The 20,724-nt window shown below is 41.1% G+C and overlaps 1 protein-coding gene and 1 long non-coding RNA gene across 2 annotated transcripts in view; one reads left to right on the forward strand and one right to left on the reverse strand.

Annotated features, from left to right (window-relative positions):
- On the reverse strand, positions 1-7,687 carry LOC148125491 (uncharacterized). The gene is made up of 3 exons (XR_015744176.1): positions 7,578-7,687; positions 3,113-3,278; positions 1-1,069 (listed from the first exon to the last, which is right to left on the reverse strand). It is a non-coding gene; the product is annotated as an uncharacterized LOC148125491 (long non-coding RNA).
- The window catches only part of TRMT9B (tRNA methyltransferase 9B (putative)), a 24,649-nt gene continuing 11,189 nt past the window's right edge, over positions 7,265-20,724 (forward strand). The window contains exons 1-3 of the mRNA XM_087936657.1: positions 7,265-7,733; positions 19,097-19,251; positions 20,049-20,222. Of these exons, the coding sequence (XP_087792783.1) occupies positions 19,098-19,251; positions 20,049-20,222 (328 nt within the window). The 5' untranslated portion in view covers positions 7,265-7,733; position 19,097. The remainder of the gene's footprint in view (positions 7,734-19,096; positions 19,252-20,048; positions 20,223-20,724) is intronic.

Raw genomic sequence — 20,724 nt, forward strand, 5'->3', positions numbered from 1 at the left:
AGGAAGGCTGGGAGGTGACCACCCCTCCCATAAGGGATAAAAGTCAGTCCTCAATGATGAAGAGCTTTGCAGGAAGCAAAGCAGTTTAGTAATTTTCGAGTCCGTCTTGAAGCTCTGTATATTCTGGTTGGTTTTCTGGGATTTGGGGTTGGTTTATGTTAGCCTTGGTTGGACTTCTGTTTTTTTGGCAGAATTCTACAGCACTGAGAAGCATGCTCTTATCTGGAGGAACGGTGTATAATGAGTTTTGGCTGGGAATGCAAGTAATTCCCAGTGTTGCATTAAAATAGGTTTTCCTTTTAAATTCAGTTTGTGTTTTATTAAGTTTGACGAAGCCTGGGTCAGAACAGAACTGGGTACATCTAGTTTTAATGAAAAGAAGGACTAGGGGAGACATGATAGCAGTGTTCCAATATCTCAGGGGTTGCCACAAAGAAGAGGGAGTCAAGCTATTTTCCAAAGCACCTGAAGCTATGGATGTCAACTAATCAGAGAGAGAACCAACCTACCAATGAGGAAGAATTTCCTGACAGTAAGTAAAATTAATCAGTGGAACACCTTGCCTCCAGAAGTCGTGGGTTTTTAAGAAGAGATTGGACAACCGTTTGTCTGAAATGATTTAGGGTTTCCTATGTCCCTTCCAACTCTGCTATTCTGTTAAAAGAGAGAACAAATCACACCAACTTTTGCATTCCTTGAAAATGGTGTGAAGAAAATTCCACGTTGACTCCGGAGTTTCTAACTTTCTGCAAGTCCTATAATGAAAGAATACGGTGCCAACAGAATAAGGGAGAGAAAATAGCTTCAAAGGATAAAATTTGCAGCCCTGTTTCATCATCGTGGAATATTCAGTCACCAACCCAGGAGCTGCCCTAACAATGTAGACCAAAGTAGACACATGGTTTGGAAGCTATGACTTAATTTCCTTTAACTTTATTTTCAAAGCCACAGTGGATACAACACAATGGACTGGAGCCAGAACTCTAGGAAATGTTGGACTCAACACGTTTCCTCCATAGCCTTCTTCCTCTGGTAAATCCCAACACAGCTTGCTCTGAGAGTTCAGTGGCTTGGCAAAAAAAAGAAAAGAAAAAGAAATGAATGTCTTCGCTCACTGTTTTTCATTATCTTACCAGGTGACAGAAGAACAGAACAGCAGAATTTCAGAGTTGGAAGGGACTTTGGAGATCTTCTAGTCCAACCCCCTGCACAAACAGGAAACCCTACATCAGGGGTGTAAAATTCAAGGCCCGCAGGCCAGATATGGCCCACGGGGTGCTTAAATCTGGCCCAAGGGACCAAAAAAAAGGTTTGCCATCACTGTTCTGGCCTTTCTAGACCAAACTGGCTCGCTCTCTATTTTGTTCCTTAAGAAAAAAACAGGATTTAAATCCTTAAGTAATAAATAAAGGACCCTGATGGCGACAAAGAACAGCAAAGGCTCTCCATCCAAATGTGGCTGCCGAGTGAGAATTCTTGCATCTCATCCTTTTCCGTGTTGTCTGGAGCGGCTGGAAATCACAGTTCTGCCACCACTTCCTCATTTCTGCTTTAAGGGAAATGCGGCCTCCAACACAGGCAACATCCTCTCCACTCAGGTGGTTGGATTGCATCCAGCTTAGCCTCACAGGACACTATGGAGTCCAGGCACAGCTCCTCCAGCCCGACACCTAACAGGTTAAACCGTAAATAATCCTAAACCCTCTCGCATTCTGATTAGCTCTTTGTGAAACGAACCAAAGGCAGGTCAAATGAATAAGAGCTCTTAATCATGTACATAAAAAGGCATGCTGGCAATAGCTATAATCATCCTTGCATTATTTATAGCCCAGGAAACGAAGCTTGTTAACATCTCTTCAGTGCCTCTGTTATGTAAGAAAATGGGGATAGGTTTCAGTTCCTTGGGTATCTGGGAAATGGCACTTGTATCTTATTTAAGAACGGAAGTTTATTTTTAATCCACAAGCTCCTTTTGTACATCTGCTGACTACCGGCTGCCAGCAGTTTGGCAATTCGAGTGTTCACCGGCTCAAGGTTGACTCAGCCTTCCGTCCTTTCGAGGTGTGTAAAATGAGGACCTAGATTGTTGGGGGCAAGAGGCTGACTCTGTAAAACCACTTAGGGAGGGCTGAAAAAGCACTGCGAGGTGATATACAAGTCTTAAGCGCTATTCAGTGGCGGGATTCAAGCAATCTTACTACCGGTTTTGTAGGTGTGGCTTGGTGGGCGTGGCAGATACTGTCAAATCTCCAGTCAGAGGTGGTATTTGCCAGTTCTCCGAACCACTCAAAATTTCCACTACCGGTTCTCCAGAACTGGTCAGAACTCGCTGAACACCATCTCTGGTGCTATTGCTATGCTCTGGTGCAAGCTGACACTTGCTCACAAGGTTATCAAAGTAGGTAATAGCAACTAGCAAGAGGGTTGATCTTGAAAAAGCTAGTCAGCTTATTAGGTAATGTCCTCTGATCTGTAGGCTACACTGGGAGATTAAAAACTATATCCTGGCCTAGTAGAAAACAATGGAACCTGACTTTTTATTATAGCCATAGACCAACCACCTCAAAAATAAAGAAAATAAAGTGTGAAGCAACACGAAACCCCAATAATTACATTTTAAAATACATTAAATTAAAATACATGTGATGTGTTTTAGAAATGATAGAAGAAACCCTAGTCGGGTTAAGAGAAATCATGTTGCTTGGATAGTAGCAGCTGTAAATAAAATGGATCTGGCTGACCCGGAAACCCAATCAGATTTGTGTAATTAAGTATACTGGACACTTTTGCAGTAGGAGCGATATAGCAAGACACGAATTGAGATTTCGGGAAATACCTTCACAAGGGGAGTCTTTCTTCAGATTAGACATTCTTCAAATTAGACACTTGTATTTGGAAAGCAGTGACAAATTGCATCCCGTCATCACCAAGGAATAATTTGGATGCAAGATATAACCGTTGGATGTCAACTTTGACTTTCCTATACATATTTCTCTGCTAGGGATAATTTGCAAAATGATGAATGAGCTTAGGGAGCCATGTTGCTTCTCAGGCACCTGTGTATATGTACACCTGCAAAGTACTGTGTTGGCCCTACAGTCAAGTCACTAACCCTGCAAGTACCAATACTGTGTTCCCACAGCAATTGCTTCTCTTTGTTAATCTCAGAGGTTACAGCAGGTAGAGATGAGGATTCAACTCTTACTTAACTGAAAGTCGGGGCAGACCATGAGAAGGAGCTTGTTGGAGATCTGTCTGTTCAACATGGATGGAAGTATCTGCAGGGTATGGTCAAAAAAGGTGATACATCTAAAAACAGGCAGAGTTTTCTTGACCTTGGCACTGCGTAGTCCCTCTTCTTCTGCCCACATTCTTTCAAAACCCATTATGAAATATCGAGCAAGCTCCAACAATTCATGAACTTGTTTCTAGGTCTGCTGTTTACAAATGAACCATTCATTGTGCCCACTTGCTTGGCATCAACAACCTTGTTAAATATTAGCTGAATGATCACGAAACTATGGCATCTAGGAGCAGCCTGGATGGTAACATATGAGCTATTTGCTTTTATTGTGCACTAGGTTTATGACTCCTTTTCTTTGCTGGGGCTTGCTCAGAATAGCAAAATAGTAGGAGCCCAAAGGGAATTCTGGAGAGGATATTGAACTGTTGGTGACTCCATCTCCTTTCTGTCCCAGAATTCAGACCATTGTTCTGTCCTGTCTCATCTGTCTAATCCAATGAGACCCATTACTGTAAGAAGCAAACTTTGTACTTCCTCTATACGAAAGCAAACCTACGGAGTCCAACATTCTGTTCCTATAGCAGCCAACTATGTGCTTGAAAGAAAGCCAACATCAGCTATGAACACAACAGCAACAGTCGCCTGCTTATGCTTCCCAGCAACTGCCAATGAAATCATCTGGGTGTATATGCAAATAATTACACACACGGGCACTATGTGATTATATTCCAAGCATATACAGGGAGTCGTCAATTGACAACCACAACTGAGCCCAACCTTTTGGTCGCTACGCAAGACAGGGGTTAAGTGAATTTTGCCCCATTTTTTTACGACTCTTCATGTCTCCATTGTTAAGTGAATCAGTGCAGCTGTTAAGTCGGTGACACTGTTGTTAATCTGACTTCCCCATGGACTTTGCTTGTCAGAAGATGGCAAAAGGCGATCACATAATCCAGAGACACCGCAACTGTCCTAAAGAGGAGTCAGTTGCCAAGCGTCTGAATTTTGACCACGTGACCATGGAGAACCGGCAGCGGTCATAAACGTGAAAAACGGTCGTAAGTTACTTTTTGTAGTCGGGTTGTAACTTCGAACAGTCACTAAATGAACTTTTGTAAGTTGAGGACTACAAAAGAGACTTTTGTAAGTGGATGCTTTGCTTTTGACTGAATGTTTTAAAAAAAATCTACATCAGTTTCACAGTTGAAGAGAAGGAAAGATTTTCCTATTGAGAAAGTCCAAGGCAATACGAGCAATTCAGCTGAAAAAGCAGAGGGATTAGCACAAATCTCTCACTGCTTTTTTCCCTCCACCTTTTTTTTCCTTCCGCAATGAAGTTCATTCTTTCCTCTCCACACTCTCCGCAACCGCTCCTTGGGGGCGCTTCAGCCTTTCATGCGCTGTTTTCAGTCCTTTTTGCCGGCGTAAATGAAATTAATCTGGATCAAACCATCCCTAGGTATAAGGCCACGTTGCAAAACTAAAAGAATGGGGGAGAGCCAGGAAATTCTGACTAACATGTTACTGTTTTTTTTAACCTTGCGCTAAATTTTTGTTGATCAGATTTTTCATCCTCCCTTTATTACAAGAGAACAGAATTTGGACCTCAGGGACCACCAGATTCATAATTTTAAATCCCGCAGACCAGAGACCCTGGGAAAATTCCCCACCCCGTTTTCCTACCGATCGATCATTCTTTATTTAGGATCACAGGATACCGTCTCCAGCTCCGTTCTCGGGGGGGGGGGGAGGGGAGCGAGAGAGACTTTTGGCTTCGTGCAAGGAGAGCAGCAGAAGCAGCAGAAGTCTTTCTTTCTCTTCCCCCAAACTCCCCTAAAATTGAGTCTTTGTGAGATTTGTCGCTCCGACGCAACCTCTTGGAGCAGGAGGCCCTGCAAAGTCCCAAAGACTCATTTCTGGTTTGGGGAAAAGAAAGAAAGACTTTTGCTGCTTTCCTTGTGTGCAGCCAAAAGCAAAAGAAGGAAGAAGCAGAAAGAAGCATTGCTTTAGGGGTGACATTTCTCTGCGGACCGCCAACATTTTCTCGCGGACCACCAGTGGCCCCCGGCCCACTGGTTGGCGACCACTGTTCTAGTCCAGCCCCCTGCTCAAACAAGAGAACTTATACTATTTCAGATACATGGCTATCTAGTCTCTTCTTAAAAACCTCCACCGATGGCACGCCCATGATTTCTGAAGGCAAGCTATTCCGCTGGTTAATTGTCCTCCCCGTTAGAAAGTTTCTCCTTAATTCCAGATTGCTTTGTAACTCAGAGGGGGAAACATGCATAATAGTCCTTCCTTCTGCTACTTTCCCCACCCCCACAATGCGAGGGACGTTTACTGTGTCCTATTTACTGTTTTGAGGGGACATGCAATGTTTTAATTTGATCTTGGATTACATTGTATTGTTTTGGGCTGAACTCTGAACTGGACAGTAATGTTTGGCAGCTCCCAGTTCATCTTGAAAAAGCTCCCGGGAGTCAGACGTCATAGGATGAACCACCACCAGGAAATCTATGGAAGGCAAGGAAGAACCACCTTCTTATTGCTACTCAGAAACCAATAGGTATCCACCGATGTCCACAGAATATGATAAAAAAAGTGAAGACGCCTCTGAGCTTGCTTGCTTTTTTTTTTTTTACCTGTACGGGTGATTTTGAATTTCAACAGTTCGTTCAGTGACTGTTCAGCACTGGAAAATGTGACTGGCGGCCATTTTTCACACTTACGACCTTTGGAGTATCCCTGTGAACATGTGATAAAAATTCAGATGCTTGGCAACTGATTCACACTTATGACCGTTGCTGCGTCCCAAGGTCATCTGATCAACTTTTGCAACCTTCTGACAAGCAAAGTCAACGGGGAAGCCCACATTCATGGGTTAGTAACTTATCAACTGCAATGATTTACTAAACAACTGTGGCAAGGGAGGTTGTAAAATGGGGCAAAACTCACTTAACAACTGTCTCACTTAACAACATTTTGGGCTCAAGTCAAGGACTTACCTACGGCACCCATAAAAATGAACAAAACTTCAATTGTCCCACCATGGCTGCCAACTCGATTTTTTTTTTTTTACCATACAGGTAGTCCTTGACCTATGACCACAATTGAGCCCCAAATTTATGTTGTTCGGTGAGACAGAAGGGAATTTTTGCCCCACATTACGATCTTTTACCACCCAGTTGTTGAGTGAATCACCCCAGTTGTTAAGTGAGTCACATGGTTGTTAAAAACGACACTGGCTTCCGCGTTGACTTCGCTTGTCACAAGGTTGCCAAAGGGGATCACATGACATCTGGGACACTGCAGCCGTCGTAAGTATGAGTCAGTTGCCAAGCATCTGAATTTTGATCACCTGACCCCGGGGATGCTGCGACGGTCATTAAGTGTAAAAGTCCCTTTTTTTTCAACTTTGAACAGAAGTCCACTTTTTCCAACTTTGAACGTCACTAAACAAACCGCCATTAAGTCATCATCAATATGAATCAGTTGCCAAGCATCCGAATTGGGATCTCCCCCCCCCCCCAATCACCAGGGCGATGCTGCAGTGGTCCTAAGTGAGAAAAAAAACCACAGTCAATAAGTCACTTTTTTGCGCAAGTCCCTTTGAATGGTCGCTAAATGAACCAGTCCAGGGCGAGGTTTACTCGGAAGCCGGGAGGCGCCAGCAGCCGGGCTTAAGGGAGGCTGCCCCTCTCTCCTGGGTCTTTTGAGGGACTTTCCACACACACACCCCTTCCAAGCCTTGCATCTCTCCAAGCAGGCAACACGTGTGAACCCCGCAGGTTTCCAAGTCCCGAAGTTGCACCTTTACGAAAGTTATGGAGGGGAGACCTTTCTCCCGGTCCCCCACCCCACCCCACCCTCTCTCTCTCTCGGGTTTCTTCAGGGAATTCCGAACCGTCCCCCCTTCCCGTTTCTGTCACGCGGGGGCTCCCGGCTCCCCTCGGGCCGGCCGAGACCTTCCCGACGCTCGGCGCGCGCGTGCGCGCGACCGTTTTTCTCGCCCGAGCCAAACGCCGGGCGGAGGGAGGCGGGGGGAGAAAGAAAGCGCGCGCGCTCGCTCGCTCCCTGCAACCCTCCCCTCCCCCGCTCTCCCCAACCGCCACTTTGCTCTCTCTTTGGCTTGCGCGCCCACGCGCGTGCGCGCTCGTGTGTGAACCTCCTTTCGGTCCCCTGCCGGCATCGCCGCCGAAGCCGCCCCCCCTGCCCCGCTCTTTTCGCCTCAGCCGCCGCCGCCGTCGCCGGGAAGCCGAGAGGAAGAAAAGCGGTCCGCGGTCGAACCCGGCTGTGAGACGGCAAACCGCGCCCCACCAACCCCGCTCACCGCTGCGCTCCCGGCACTGCCTCCTCCTCCTCCTCCTCCTCCTTCTCCCCAGGCGGGATGCGGCAGCGGCGGCGGCGGCGGCCGGCAACGGGCGACTGGCGGTGCCCGAGGGGCGGATGAGGCGGGCTCTGCCCTGCCTCCTACTGGCCGGTGCAGGTAAAGGGGGAAAAAACGCTTGTGTTCTCTTTCCACCCCCCACCCCCGCAGCCATGCTACTTACCCACGCCGGTTGCGGGTTTGCTAGGAGGTTTACGGTAACCAGTCCCTCCCCCCTCTCGTATGGCTCGATCTCTTTTGGGAAGGGTGGACTGGCTGCGCCTTATGGGTACGGGAGCCTTTTTCTTTCCTCCCCAAAGCACCCTTGCTGAAGTAAAGCTTCCTGATTCCTGGTTGGGGGGGAGGGGGGGGGGCGGTCTTGGGATTCAGGCTGCGGAAAGAGTCTGAGAAGGACTATTTCTTTCTCGGGCTTCCCTACTTCTCCGTCCCTCTATTTCTATTCCGCATCATAGGCTGGGCTCAGCGAAAGCGCTAAGATGGACCGTTTCCTCGTAGGATTTGATTGTTGGTTATGACTGTCCTGTCCTATCCTATCCCATTAATTTCTATTCTATTCTGTTCTGTTCTATTCTATTCTATCATGAAGTGTTGTACCTGGTGGTTCTTGGCTCTTGGCAAATGCATCATTTCTTTTTATGTAAACTGAGAGCATTTGCACCAAGACCAATTCCTTGTGTGTCCAATCACACTTGGCCAATAAAGAATTCAGTTCTATTCTATTCTGTTCTGTTCTGTTCTGTTCTGTTTTGTCCTGTCCTATCTTATCCCATTAATTTCTATTCTGTTCTGTCCTGTTCTGTCCTGTCCTCTCCTATCCTATCCTATCCCATTAATTTCTGTCCTGTCCTGTCCTATCCTATTAATTTCTATTCTATTCTGTCCTATCCTATCCTATCCCATTAATTTCTGTCCTGTCCTATCCTATCCTATCCCATTAATTTCTATTCTATTCTATTCTATTCTATTCTATTCTATCCTATCCCATTAATTTCTATTCTGTCCTATCCTATCCTATCCCACTAATTTCTATTCTATTCTGTCCTATCCTATCCCACTAATTTCTATTCTATTCTGTCCTATCCTATCCCACTAATTTCTATTCTATTCTGTCCTATCCTATCCCACTAATTTCTATTCTATTCTGTCCTATCCTATCCCACTAATTTCTATTCTATTCTGTCCTATCCTATCCCACTAATTTCTATTCTATTCTGTCCTATCCTATCCCACTAATTTCTATTCTATTCTGTCCTATCCTATCCCACTAATTTCTATTCTATTCTGTCCTATCCTATCCCACTAATTTCTATTCTATTTTGTCCTATCTTGTCCTATCCTATCCTATCCCATTCTATTCTATTCTATTCTATTCTATTCTATTCTATTCTATTCTATTCTATTCTATTCTATTCTATCTACCTCTTATTCTATTCTGTTCTGTCCTGTCCTGTCCTGTCCTATCCTATCCTATCCCATTAATTTCTATTCTGTTCTGTCCTGTCCTGTGCTGTCCTATCCTATCCCATTAATTACTATTCTATTCTGTCCTATCTTGTCCTATCCTATCCCATTAAATTCTATTCTATTCTATTCTATTCTATTCATCTTATCTACCTCTTATTCTATTCTGTTCTGTCCTGTCCTGTCCTGTCCTATCCTATCCCATTAATTTCAATTCTATTCAATTCAATTCTATTCTATTCTATTCTATTCTATTCTATTCTATTCTATTCTATTCTATTCTATTCTATTCTATCTTGTCCCATTAATTTCTATTCTATTCTATTCTATTCTATTCTATTCTATTCTATTCTATTCTATTCTATTCCATTCTATTCTACTGTACTTTACTCTACTCTATTTATTGACTCCTAATATGATTTGATTGCTTATTGTACCCAATGACTATCATTAAGCGTTGTACCTTATGATTCTTGACTCTTGACAAATGTATCTTTTCTTTGATGAGAGCATTTGCACCACGACAAATTCCTTGTGTGTCCAGTCACACTTGGTCAATAAAGAATTCTATTCTAAAATAATTCCGATTATTGCCCGGAAAGTTTTTATCGCTTTCCTTGCCTTGTTTACTAAATCCGATCCATTTAAATTTGATCCTGGAACAACTACTTCCTCTTGGTTTTTCATTCATTCATTCTTCCACCGGCTCTCTGGTTTTTGGAAATGGGGAAGGAAAAAAAAACCCTCTCTTTATTGATGCCTGGCATCTTCCCTTGTCTTTTGTCCTTTGATCTGGACGGGTTGTTTTGCAAGTTTGCCAAAATCTTGAAATAGCTCTGATCTTGGTTTGGGGTGGAATTCTTATTTTTAAGGCAGCTTGGTTCTTTAAAGAAGCTTTTTCAGCATCCTTTTAGTTTAGAGACATTTGCTGCTCTCTTGTTTGTTGTGTACCTTCAGGATTATGGGCTGGCTTGGGAAAACTTCCCTTTGTGGTCTTTGCAAAATTGCCAGTTTCTTTACAAGTTGATTTCTTTGGCCATCCATGACAGTAATGGATGAAACGGAGCTTGCTTCCTGAACAATGCTAAAATCCATATATAGATATTACTTCAGAATGGAAAAGGTGAAGCTGTAAACCATAAATGCAGATCCTTGTATACCTGTTCTTGAATAGCTTCCCTTTTAGCCTTACACACTCAGTTTTTACCCCGGAAAAGGGAGACTCTCTCCTTTAGCCAAAAAACCCAAAATATATTAGCCAAAACTATAAGAGATATTAGCCAAAACTACAAAAGATATTAGCCCAAAACTACAAAAGATATTAGCCAAAAACTATAAAATATATTAGCCAAAACTACAAAATAGATTAGCTAAAAACTACAAAATATATTAGCCAAAAACCACAAAATAGATTAACCAAAACTACAAAGATATTAAAACAATAGATACAAAACTACAAAATTTATACAAAATATTAAACACAAATATATTAGCCATATATAGCTACAAAATAAAAACTACAAAACTATATTAAAAACTACAAAATATATTAAAAACTACAAATATATTAGCCAAAACTAAAAATATATATATATAGCCAAAACTACAAATATAGCTACAAATTATTAGCAAAACTACAAAAACTACAAATATATTAGCCAAAACTACAAAATATTAGCTAAAAACTACAAAATATATTAGCCAAAAACTACAAAATATATTAGCCAAAACTACAAAATATATTAGCCAAAAACTACAAATATATTAGCCAAAACTACAAAATAGATTAGCTAAAAACTACAAAATATATTAGCCAAAAACTACAAAATATATTAGCCAAAAACTACAAAATATATTAGCCCATGGCCCTTTAATAATAAGTGCCACCGTCTGGCTTTTCTCTGCCTTTTTTTTTTCTTCCCATCACATTGTTTACAGTTCTTTTCTCTCCTTCCCATGAGACATTATATGCTCTGGCAATGTAAAACTGGAAGAATTAGATCATAATCCACAAAAGCCTAGGCTGACAGATACCTTGGGTTTTTTTTTAAAGTGCTGTTTGTTGTGCTAAGGGATGGCAAATTTGGGACAGTTGGTAAAGTACATAAGTCCATTCCAGTCCAATGCTTGTGTTCACCTTTTTTTTTAAAAAAAATGCCTGGATGCCTTTGAGAATCAGTCTTGATTCCTGGCAATTTGCCAGGACAAGTCCCTGCCGTTTTCTTGGCAAGGTTTTTCAGATTTGCCATTTCCTTCTGCGTGCTGAGAGACAGTAACTGGTCCTAGATCACCCAGCTGGCTTTGTGCCTAAGATGGATTCGGCACACACAATCCCCTGGTTTCTAGCCTGTCACCTTAATCATTACCCTAAACTGGCTCAGTATATTTGTTTAATTAACCCAGCATTTTTTCAGCTGGACAGCATCTTTTCAAGGCTGCTGGAATGTACCTTATACATCAGTTCCAGTTTCATCCTTTTAACTGGAATTAGAATGAAGGAACCTGGAAGTCAGGTGCACAACTCCTGTCCAATTATTGGCCCTATATGATGATTTTTGTAAAACTTCCTCCCTTGTTACATGAAGTTCTGAAGGTTTAGAGATTATTCTTGATTATCAACGAATTTTATAGCTACCTTTCTTCCCTGTCTCTTTAGAAAAGGTAACTGATTCCAGTTGTTGCTTCCCATTTTGCTACTGGAAACCAGTTTTTTTTCTCCAATTGTCCTGAAGGAAGCCTACTCATTATTTCCAGTATTTTGCCCACTGAATTGATCACCAAACCCTTTAGATACTAGCCCTTGTATTGCATGAAAATTAACACGTTTAAATATGAGACCCAAAGTATTTAGAATGTTGTTTTTCAGTGGCATAGAATCTGCTGAAAAGAATTCTTCTGTCCAATTATTTCCTTTTTTTTTTTTTTGCTTGCTTTTGGCATTATGTAACAGAAATGTATGAACCAGCCGAAGACAAAAGAGCTCTTCTGTTTTGCAGGAACAGAGAGTATCCTGCCAAATTAGGTCATTTGTTCTTTTATGGTTTACAAAGAAAGAGATAAGCAGAAAAAGATGAGTACTGTTCTATAAGGGATAAACGTTCACAGGATAACATTCTGCCTAAGCATTCATTATGCCGACTCTGCTTGGCGGTGATGGAAAACTGTTTAAATATGCACATCTTTAGGATTTTAGAATAGATATTTACAGAAGTAGGAGGCTACTGATGCACACAAGCATTATGCAAAAAGCTTTGCATGAAAATCAGCAGTACTTTTCCAATGATTGCTTATGCACTCTTCTGGAAATGAACCCCAGAGGAATTGCAGAGAGTGGTAAGATATTCACCTTGTTTAACCTGGAGTCTTCCAAGCATGTTTGACTTCAGCTTTCTATTTCCCAACTCCTCCATGCTTCAGAATAGGCTGTTTTGGGGTTTGTCCCTAAATCTCTTAGAGCTCAGGTGGCTCCAAAGATAAATCCAGTCCGTTTTCTTGGGACCAGTATATAAGTTTAATCTACTTCCCTTCTGGCCTCCCATTCTAATACTAACCAGTCTGGCCCCGTTTATTTTTGATCCTGATAAGATGTCCTACTACCTGGCACACTCTTTTTGTTAGTAGCTATCCCAATAGCACTTAAGATTTATATACCGCTTCACAGTGCTTTGCAGCTCTCTCTAAGTAGTTTACAGGGTCAGCCTATTGCCCTCAACAATCCGGCATCTCATTTTACTGACCTGGGAAAGATGGAAGGCTGAGTCAATCTTGAGCTGATGAGAATCGAGCTGCTGGCAGTCAGCAGAATTAGCCTGCAGTGCTGCATTCTAACCACTGCACATCACGGCTCTTGATTGTATGTCCTACTATAACTTGATGACACTTGAGCTTCTATTGAGTACTTCAGATTCCACCAGGATTTCAGTCCATTTTTAACCCATCAACCTGACCTTATAGCTATCTATGCAACAGGTTGAATTTCTGGATAGTTGTTTCATTTTAGAGCAACTACAAAATGATAATAAACACACAGTATCCAGTACAGTCATATGTCGGCACTCTAATGCTTCGAAACTTGTCAAATTCAGTATTCGATGTGTTTTGAAGCCAAGATATTCTCCTGGCACTTATCTTTCTTGGAACTTTGGGCTTCTCTTGCCTGATGAACCCGCTTGTATTGTGGATTTAATTTTGCCTGGTGGGTTTATTTTGATTGGGAATCTTACAAGTGCCTTGTGGAATTATTGGCCATTGCTCTGTGGATTAGTATTGGTCTGTTTGTGGCTGGACTTAATTGGGACAGTTCTGGATTTTGGGTGAAGGGAGTTGTGGGGGAATATTAATAAACCCACTAAACCACAGTTACGTGTGTGTGTGTGAGAGAGCGAGAGAGCGAGTGGGACAGCACAGTTTTGGGAGATAATCATATCCAGAATGATATGCAAGAATAATTAATTATAGGAGAGACTTAGAAAATGATATGTTTCTTGTCATCTGCAGCTGTAATTAAAATAATACAGCCTGTAGCCTCAGTTATCTGTAACTCATCCCAAATCTGTACTTGTCTGCAACTGCATCTCCCCTAAAATAATCTTAAGGTTTGTAATATAATGAAATCTCCCTCAGCTTGGAAGTCGTGACGAATACTTCAAAGGATGAATCACATCCAAAAGAAAATAGATCAACTCATTAAAAAAGAAGAAAGATAACCAAATGGCAGTAAATGCACTTTTAATTAGTCTGGTAGAATCAAAAAACAAATCACATCCTGTGAAGAGGATGACATTTTGGAAGGAAAAAAGTATAGACTATTTTTGCTGCTTTTAATAAAAAAATATAATTGCTACTTGACCTTCAAAGTACAGAGTGTAATAGTTGCTTTATATAAAATACCATCAATAAAGCAGTTCATCATGTTTAATAATATAGAATATGTCACAGCCTTAATCATCTCAATGGAAGTTTAGGTCAAATTTCCCCAGTTTGGTGCTTTTCCAAGGATTTGGGCTTCATCCTCTGTAATCTTCAACCAAAATATCTATTGGTCATGTTTTAGAATTACAAAAATTCCAAAACATTTGAGGGACTTGTTGGGAAAGGGCTGCCTTTAAACTTCATGAAATGCCCCTCTAGTCTGTTGACAAAACCTCTACTCAATTTCCAAATTTATGTTTGGTAAAAAGACTTTTTTTTGTGGCTCGTGGAGAACCAGTTTCAATCTACAACCTTGGCATGTCATATACGCTTTAAAAAAGTGAACGACTAGCAAAAATGGAATGGTCTGATCAAGTTGTATTTCTATTCCTGAACTCACTTTGTTCAAGGCCCAGAATTCTATCACACTTGCTAGAGATGGGAGGATGCTGTGTGGAAAATTGAATTTATGCTTCAAACCGTTGCTGTGACATCAACATTGGCAGAGTGATCAGAATAGGGTTTTTTCCTCAAGACAGCAGCACTTCACTATTCTGGAGAGACTGGAGTCTTCTCTATATAAGAAGGAAGGAAGGAAGGAAGGAAGGAAGGAAGGAAGAAAGGAAGGAAGGAATCAGCCTTATTTTATAGTAGAGTGAGCTTGGCCTATTATAGAAAATGCAAACATCATTTAATGAAGGGCAAAGAACTGACATTAATTTGTTAATTTGAATCATGCTTGTGTAATTGTAGGTTGGAATGACTATGGGGGACTTGCGTGAAAAGACACGGAATAGTCAGATCAAAGACAGCATAGCGTAGACCTGCATTGTGGGTAGAGCAAGAGGCTAAGGGAGAGCAGCTCCTTACATTGTTGAGCTGTGAAGGTGATGGCTGCAAAACTGTACTTTCAAACTTGTAAGACTCTGTTAATGTAGCTTTACAATTACGTAGAATTAGCTTACCCGACCATGTTTCCTATCTGGTTTATCTGGTAAGGCTGACAGCTTGTCAATAATTGGAATGAGCTCACTTGGAATAGAATAAGGCATCACTAATCTGATACATGTCAGTCTCTATAAATACGTTTTTGAACAATTTTCACTTAACATTCTAACACACAACTATTTCCTTCAGAAGTGTCTAATGAAGGACCTTCCTCTTAGTTGTGCCCTGCCTGTTCTTCACCACTGTGGTTTTATGCTACCAAGCCTATCAATGCCGGCCAGCATGTCATTTAATTAATCTGGAGCATGGCTGTCCAATCTTTTGGTTTGCCTGGGCCGCTTTTGAGTGAACAGGAATTGTTTTGGACTGCATGTAAACGTGTGTGTGTGTGTGTATTAATGTATAGGAAAAAAAAACAGTCTTCCTTTATTTATTTATTTTTATAATTTTTATTATCCTATGGGGCCACATTATTATTTGTCCAGGGCTACATGCGGCTGTGAGCCATGGGTTTGGACATCATGTCTGATCTAGAGGCAAGTTGAAGAAGACCTTGAATTTGGAGATTCCAATTTACTTCTGAAATCAACCACGCTCATCTCATCATGTATTAATCTGTATAGTTTTTGATGTATCAGAATTGCAACATGTAATAACAGCAATTCTTGTTTTCCTGTTGCTGCCACACTGTTACGGAAATTCTGCCTTGCTTGGTATAAATGTGCCCTGCTTGGTATAAACTGAGTGGAATATGTAAGCAGAAATGACAATCCCAGACTTAAGTGTCTGTCTGTCTGTCTGTCTGTCTGTCTGTCTGTCTCTCTTTCTCTCTCTCTCTCTCTCTCTCTCTCACACACACACACACACCATCCCAACCCAAGGAAGATTGGTTTTGCTTCTAGTACCTTCTACTAATATTTGCACAGCAATCTTGATTTGAAAATGTTAACTGAATTAAGGGAAGTTTCTTCCCTGGCTTTTGAAATTCACTTGATTTTTCAAATTATCAGAAGGTATTTAATGACTGCTTAAATTTTCTGTTATCAAATACACATACACACAACCATGTTGAATTAAATGTAGTCAACTGAATTTTGAAAATTAACGCATTAAAAATAGTACAAAGAATGTATGGATAATTTATAGCTAAAGAAGTTTTTTATTTTTAGCCATCGTATGTCAATGAATCACAGGCAGCTGAACGTGCTTGCGTGATTTTTACCAGACTTTGTTCTTTAAAAGTGACAGCATCTCTTTTGAAGCTTGACATTAGATGACTTGATGTAATGGTACTTTTCAGAGACTTCTATAGAAACTATAGAAGCTTCTATAGAAAGTAGACTGGCTAGTAAAATAATCTTGAGTTCATATAAAAGAGAAAAAAATGTGGACTTTTCTTGTTAAGACTAACTTTCCATCAGGAAAACTTTGTCCCAGGTGTTTAGCACAAATAGTTCTGCAATGAAGTGGTTGATGCACATTCTTGGGATTTTGTCATGGAAAGGGGAAAAGAAGAAGAGATTGGTTTGACGTTATAGGAAAAAAAATTGACCCTGGTTCGAAGGTATGGAGAGTTGCTATACCTCAAGAGAAAAGACTCAGCCATCTAAATCTGAAGGCCAGACTTATGGTTGGGAAAAGATAAGCTATGTTGTACATATCCCCGGATCTTCATCTCGGACTCTTACTTTTGTGAAAATGTATTGGGAACATTTTGACACAAGACCCTTGAAATTTAGTTTAAAACCCAGTTTCCTATGATTCATCCCAAAGGACTCTCAGCTAGGCAGGGACTTCTACCCTTGACAACTATTCATCTCCATGTTTGAACAAACGTGGACTAAGAGCAGGAAATAAGCAGGGTCTACTGAATTACTCCTGGGAACAAACTTTTGCTTCTTCTTTTGCTAACCAATAATATTGTAGTGTAACGGGTGAATTAAGCTCGCAGTTCCCCAGCGTAGATTTAACTTGATAGGAAAGGTGACAAATTTTGAAAGCTGAAAATTCTATAGGCCCAACCCCAAAAAGGATTTCCTGCACTGTTTTTTTTTTAAAAAAATACCCTATGGAGAAAAGTTGCTGTGTGTTGTATGTATGTGAGCAGGGAAATTACAAATCTGTGTGCACATATTTATTTTATTGCTAGAAAAAGATTAAACCTGACATTCAGGGCACACTGTTCTGAAAAGAGCATGAAATGCATATAAATGTATAAACGTATAATATCATTGCAGGTGTCTCAGAAGTTTTGGAAATTCATTTTTTTTTTTTATACTAATAACTAGAAGTTGTGTGGGATTGAGGGATATGTGGGGAAAAAAAAGAGAAAGAAGGCAACAGTCATTCTTTGACTTCCCAGCTGGACCAATTCCTGCAGTGGCTCCTGGCAAAGGTTGCTGCCACGCACACCAAGTCCAGATTCAATTATCCTCATATCCCGAATGCTTCATCTGGATTCCATCCCCCACCTCCCATGGCCAGATGGTGGCTTCTGTTTTTTCCACATCCCTGACGGGAATCAGAAAATCAATTTATCGATCGAATTATGTTTTCTTGCTGCTGCAGTGGCCCTCGGGCAGACTGCTGATACTGTTTTGCAGCTGATGTCATGGTTGATGCCAGATGACAAGAGCCCCATCATAGCAGAGCCCAACCTTTCTGTGACAAAAGCCAATATCCTTGCCATGCCCTCTGAGAGGCATAGAGAGAGATTTTCTAGATGGGAGCTGGCCCAATCAATCGGGCTTGGTTAATTTAGAAATATTCAAAGTATGTTGGTTATTCTACTTGGAACGTCCTTTTCTGTGCTCTTTGACCAAGCTGATCGAAAGTTAATCTGCCATAGGAGTCACGTAAACTTTTCTCTTTGGTTTGGTCCTTCGGTACTAAACCACCTTATTTTCAGGATGGAGTTCCAAGCTTCTCTTCCTTGTCTAAAATGTTGATTGATACCTCCTGGATTTGTTTTGTTTTTTATTTAAAAATAATGGTGTGTTAATTGAGCTTTAGTGGTTGAATTCATAATTTAGTTTAAGGTACGGTAACCAGGTCCACATACACTGCCTTAAGCTGCAAATAAAATGGCTGATGATCCTGGTGCTATGTGTGGACCGGTTCTGCATAACCTTTAGCAATGCAAACTATTATTTAAGCATGTGGGGTTCCTAAATAGCCTAGCTAGGGCTGCTTTCTATTTCAACACCTATTGAATTGCGCATCACACGCTACCTGTTTATCCAGAAATTTATTCAGGCATCCACATCAACCATTGAAGATTCCTTAGAAAAAGTTTGTGTTGACTTTGGGCTTTGACTGAAGACTTTGGTTTCAATTTCCAGCCAAGAAAATATAATGCCCTTTTGGCATTGTCTGGCAATTCCCTAAAGTGGTTTGAATTCAATGTGAGCAGTTTGTTCCAGGGAGTAGAAGAAAACATTTCCAGAGGAAAGGATACTTGGATGGCTCTTTATGAACCATTCCAGAGGTTTACAGGAAAGCTTAGAGGAGTCTTATTTGTAGTGAACCCCCACTATCAGCTGTTGAAGGTAACTAAGCTATAAAAGACACCCTCTGTTTTATTTAGACTGGCTAGACAGGATATAGTATCAATATAACTATAATAATATAATCAGTTTACAGTCAGAATAGAACTGGGAGGGACCTTAGAGGTCTTCTAGTCCAACCCCCGGATCAAGCAGGAGACCTATACCATCTCAGACAAGTGGCTGTCCAGTCTCTTCTTAAAAACCTCCAGTGGTCAAGCCCCCATAGCTCACTGTTAGGAAGTTTCTCCTTCGTTCCAGTTTTTTTTTTTTCCAAAGCCCTCTCCATACTCTGGTATACTGACAAATCAGGACTGGAATGGGACAAGTTAGAGCAGCTCATTTGCAAGAGGTAGTTGATGTAGGTGGGATGAAAATTGCAATTGGCCCAATTAAGATTCTCTTTGAGAAAAAAAAAAGAGAGAAGGATCAGTTGCATTCTGGGGAGGACCATAAACCACAATTCCTGGGGGCCTCAAGTTGTTCATCCTGACATAATGGATTGACCCTGATTATTCCCGTGTTTCTAGAAATTAATCATAATCCGTAGATTTTGTTGCTGTTTCAGTGCCTCACTCAGCCTGTGGTTTCTTGTAGAATGGAACACGAGGCCTCCCAGCTAGAAAAACGGCATGTCCACCAGGTCTATGAAAGTACCGCCTCTTATTTCAATGACTTGCAAGGCAAAGCGTGGCCTCGCGTCCGGCAGTTTTTACTTGAACAGAAGCCTGGCAGCCTGATTGCAGATATTGGTAAGTTCTGGGTTTTTTCTTTTTAAATAAAGCTGTCCGTCTCTCTGAATGAGAAAAGAAATGACAAGAGAATCACAACTGTGTGAGGAGCCCGTAGGCAGAATGGCAGCTTGGGATGTGGGGAGGAGAACGATCAGAAAACCAACTAATTCCTTGTTCTGAATTACATTTGACCAGTAGTTATTAGTTGACCAGTTTTTCTTATTTGGTCTCCTCAGATGTAGATAGCCAGAATGTTATTCCGTATGGTTCAAACTCTCTCAGAAAATGAACTTATTATCTGTGTACTTTAGACCACACAGGATCTACACTGTCTAAAAACACAGGAATGTCCTCTCCTTGAGGAGCAGAAGTGGAAGTCACAGAACATCCCTCTTCCTTTGTGTTGAGGGTCCATTTTTGAACCCTACATTCTTCACCCAGAGCACACAGGGAGATCTCATAATGGAAACCAATCCAAAACAACCCTATATTGTTGAATCTCTGTCAGGCCTCCTCTTCATTGGCAAGACTCCAGTCTATTTCCAGCATGGAGGGATATCTTAAGTTCTTTCTCAGCATCCCTCCAAGTTAGAAAACCTACCACCATTATTCCTGAAGTTCAAATGAAAGTGCAGATATCCTGGGACAACTGCCCATGTATTAGGTTTAAAGAAGTTCAGGGGAGCTAAGTAGGACTGTGTTGGGTTGGCCATGGTCATCTTTCTGATTTCTTGGTTTCTTCTTGTATATAAAAAGAATTTTCACAAATGATGACAAACAATCTCACATAAAAATTCTTTCTTGTTCGGCTTAAGGTTGTGGGACTGGAAAATATCTTGATGTCAACCACCTGGTATATAATCTTGGATGCGATTACTGTGGCCCCTTAATCGAGATTGCAAGAAATAAAGGCTGTGAAGTAATGATCTGTGATAACCTACACCTCCCTTTTCGGGATCTGTGCTTCAACGCCATCATCTCCGTGGGAGGTATGAGATTTTAATTGCCCAAACAGCTGAGATAGGAGGAAACACTTTCGATATGCACCACATGACACTACATTAATATTTCCTGATTATTTTATTACTTGTTATAAGAAGATTAGATAATAGGAAGTCAGGCTTTTTGTTCAGGAATTTTATATAAGCATTCTTGAAAAAACAAGAAGGCTTCATGGCTACAGAAGGAAAACAAAACCAAAGAATATTCTGAGGATGTCATTTACTCTGAGTAGCTAATTTATGAATCAGTTTTTTCCCCATTGAGAGAGCATTCAGGGAAAGACCCTACACCTCAATCCCAGAATTTCCAGTTGGAAAAAATTCCCCATCCCAGTAGACTGAAAAGAACTGACATTTGGAAATTTTAAGCAGGAATGTTTCTTTCCATTTTATACCAAATCTTTTTAACTGCACCAAACTTGATTGCAGGAAATACGACTTCAGCAACAGCGGGGTCAATGTCTGGAATACTCTACCTGACTCTGTGGTG

Source organism: Pseudonaja textilis, chromosome 6 (genome assembly GCF_049901715.1).
Source record: "Pseudonaja textilis isolate UNSWEBS1 chromosome 6, rPseTex1.2, whole genome shotgun sequence".
NCBI classification, from domain to species: domain Eukaryota; kingdom Metazoa; phylum Chordata; class Lepidosauria; order Squamata; family Elapidae; genus Pseudonaja; species Pseudonaja textilis.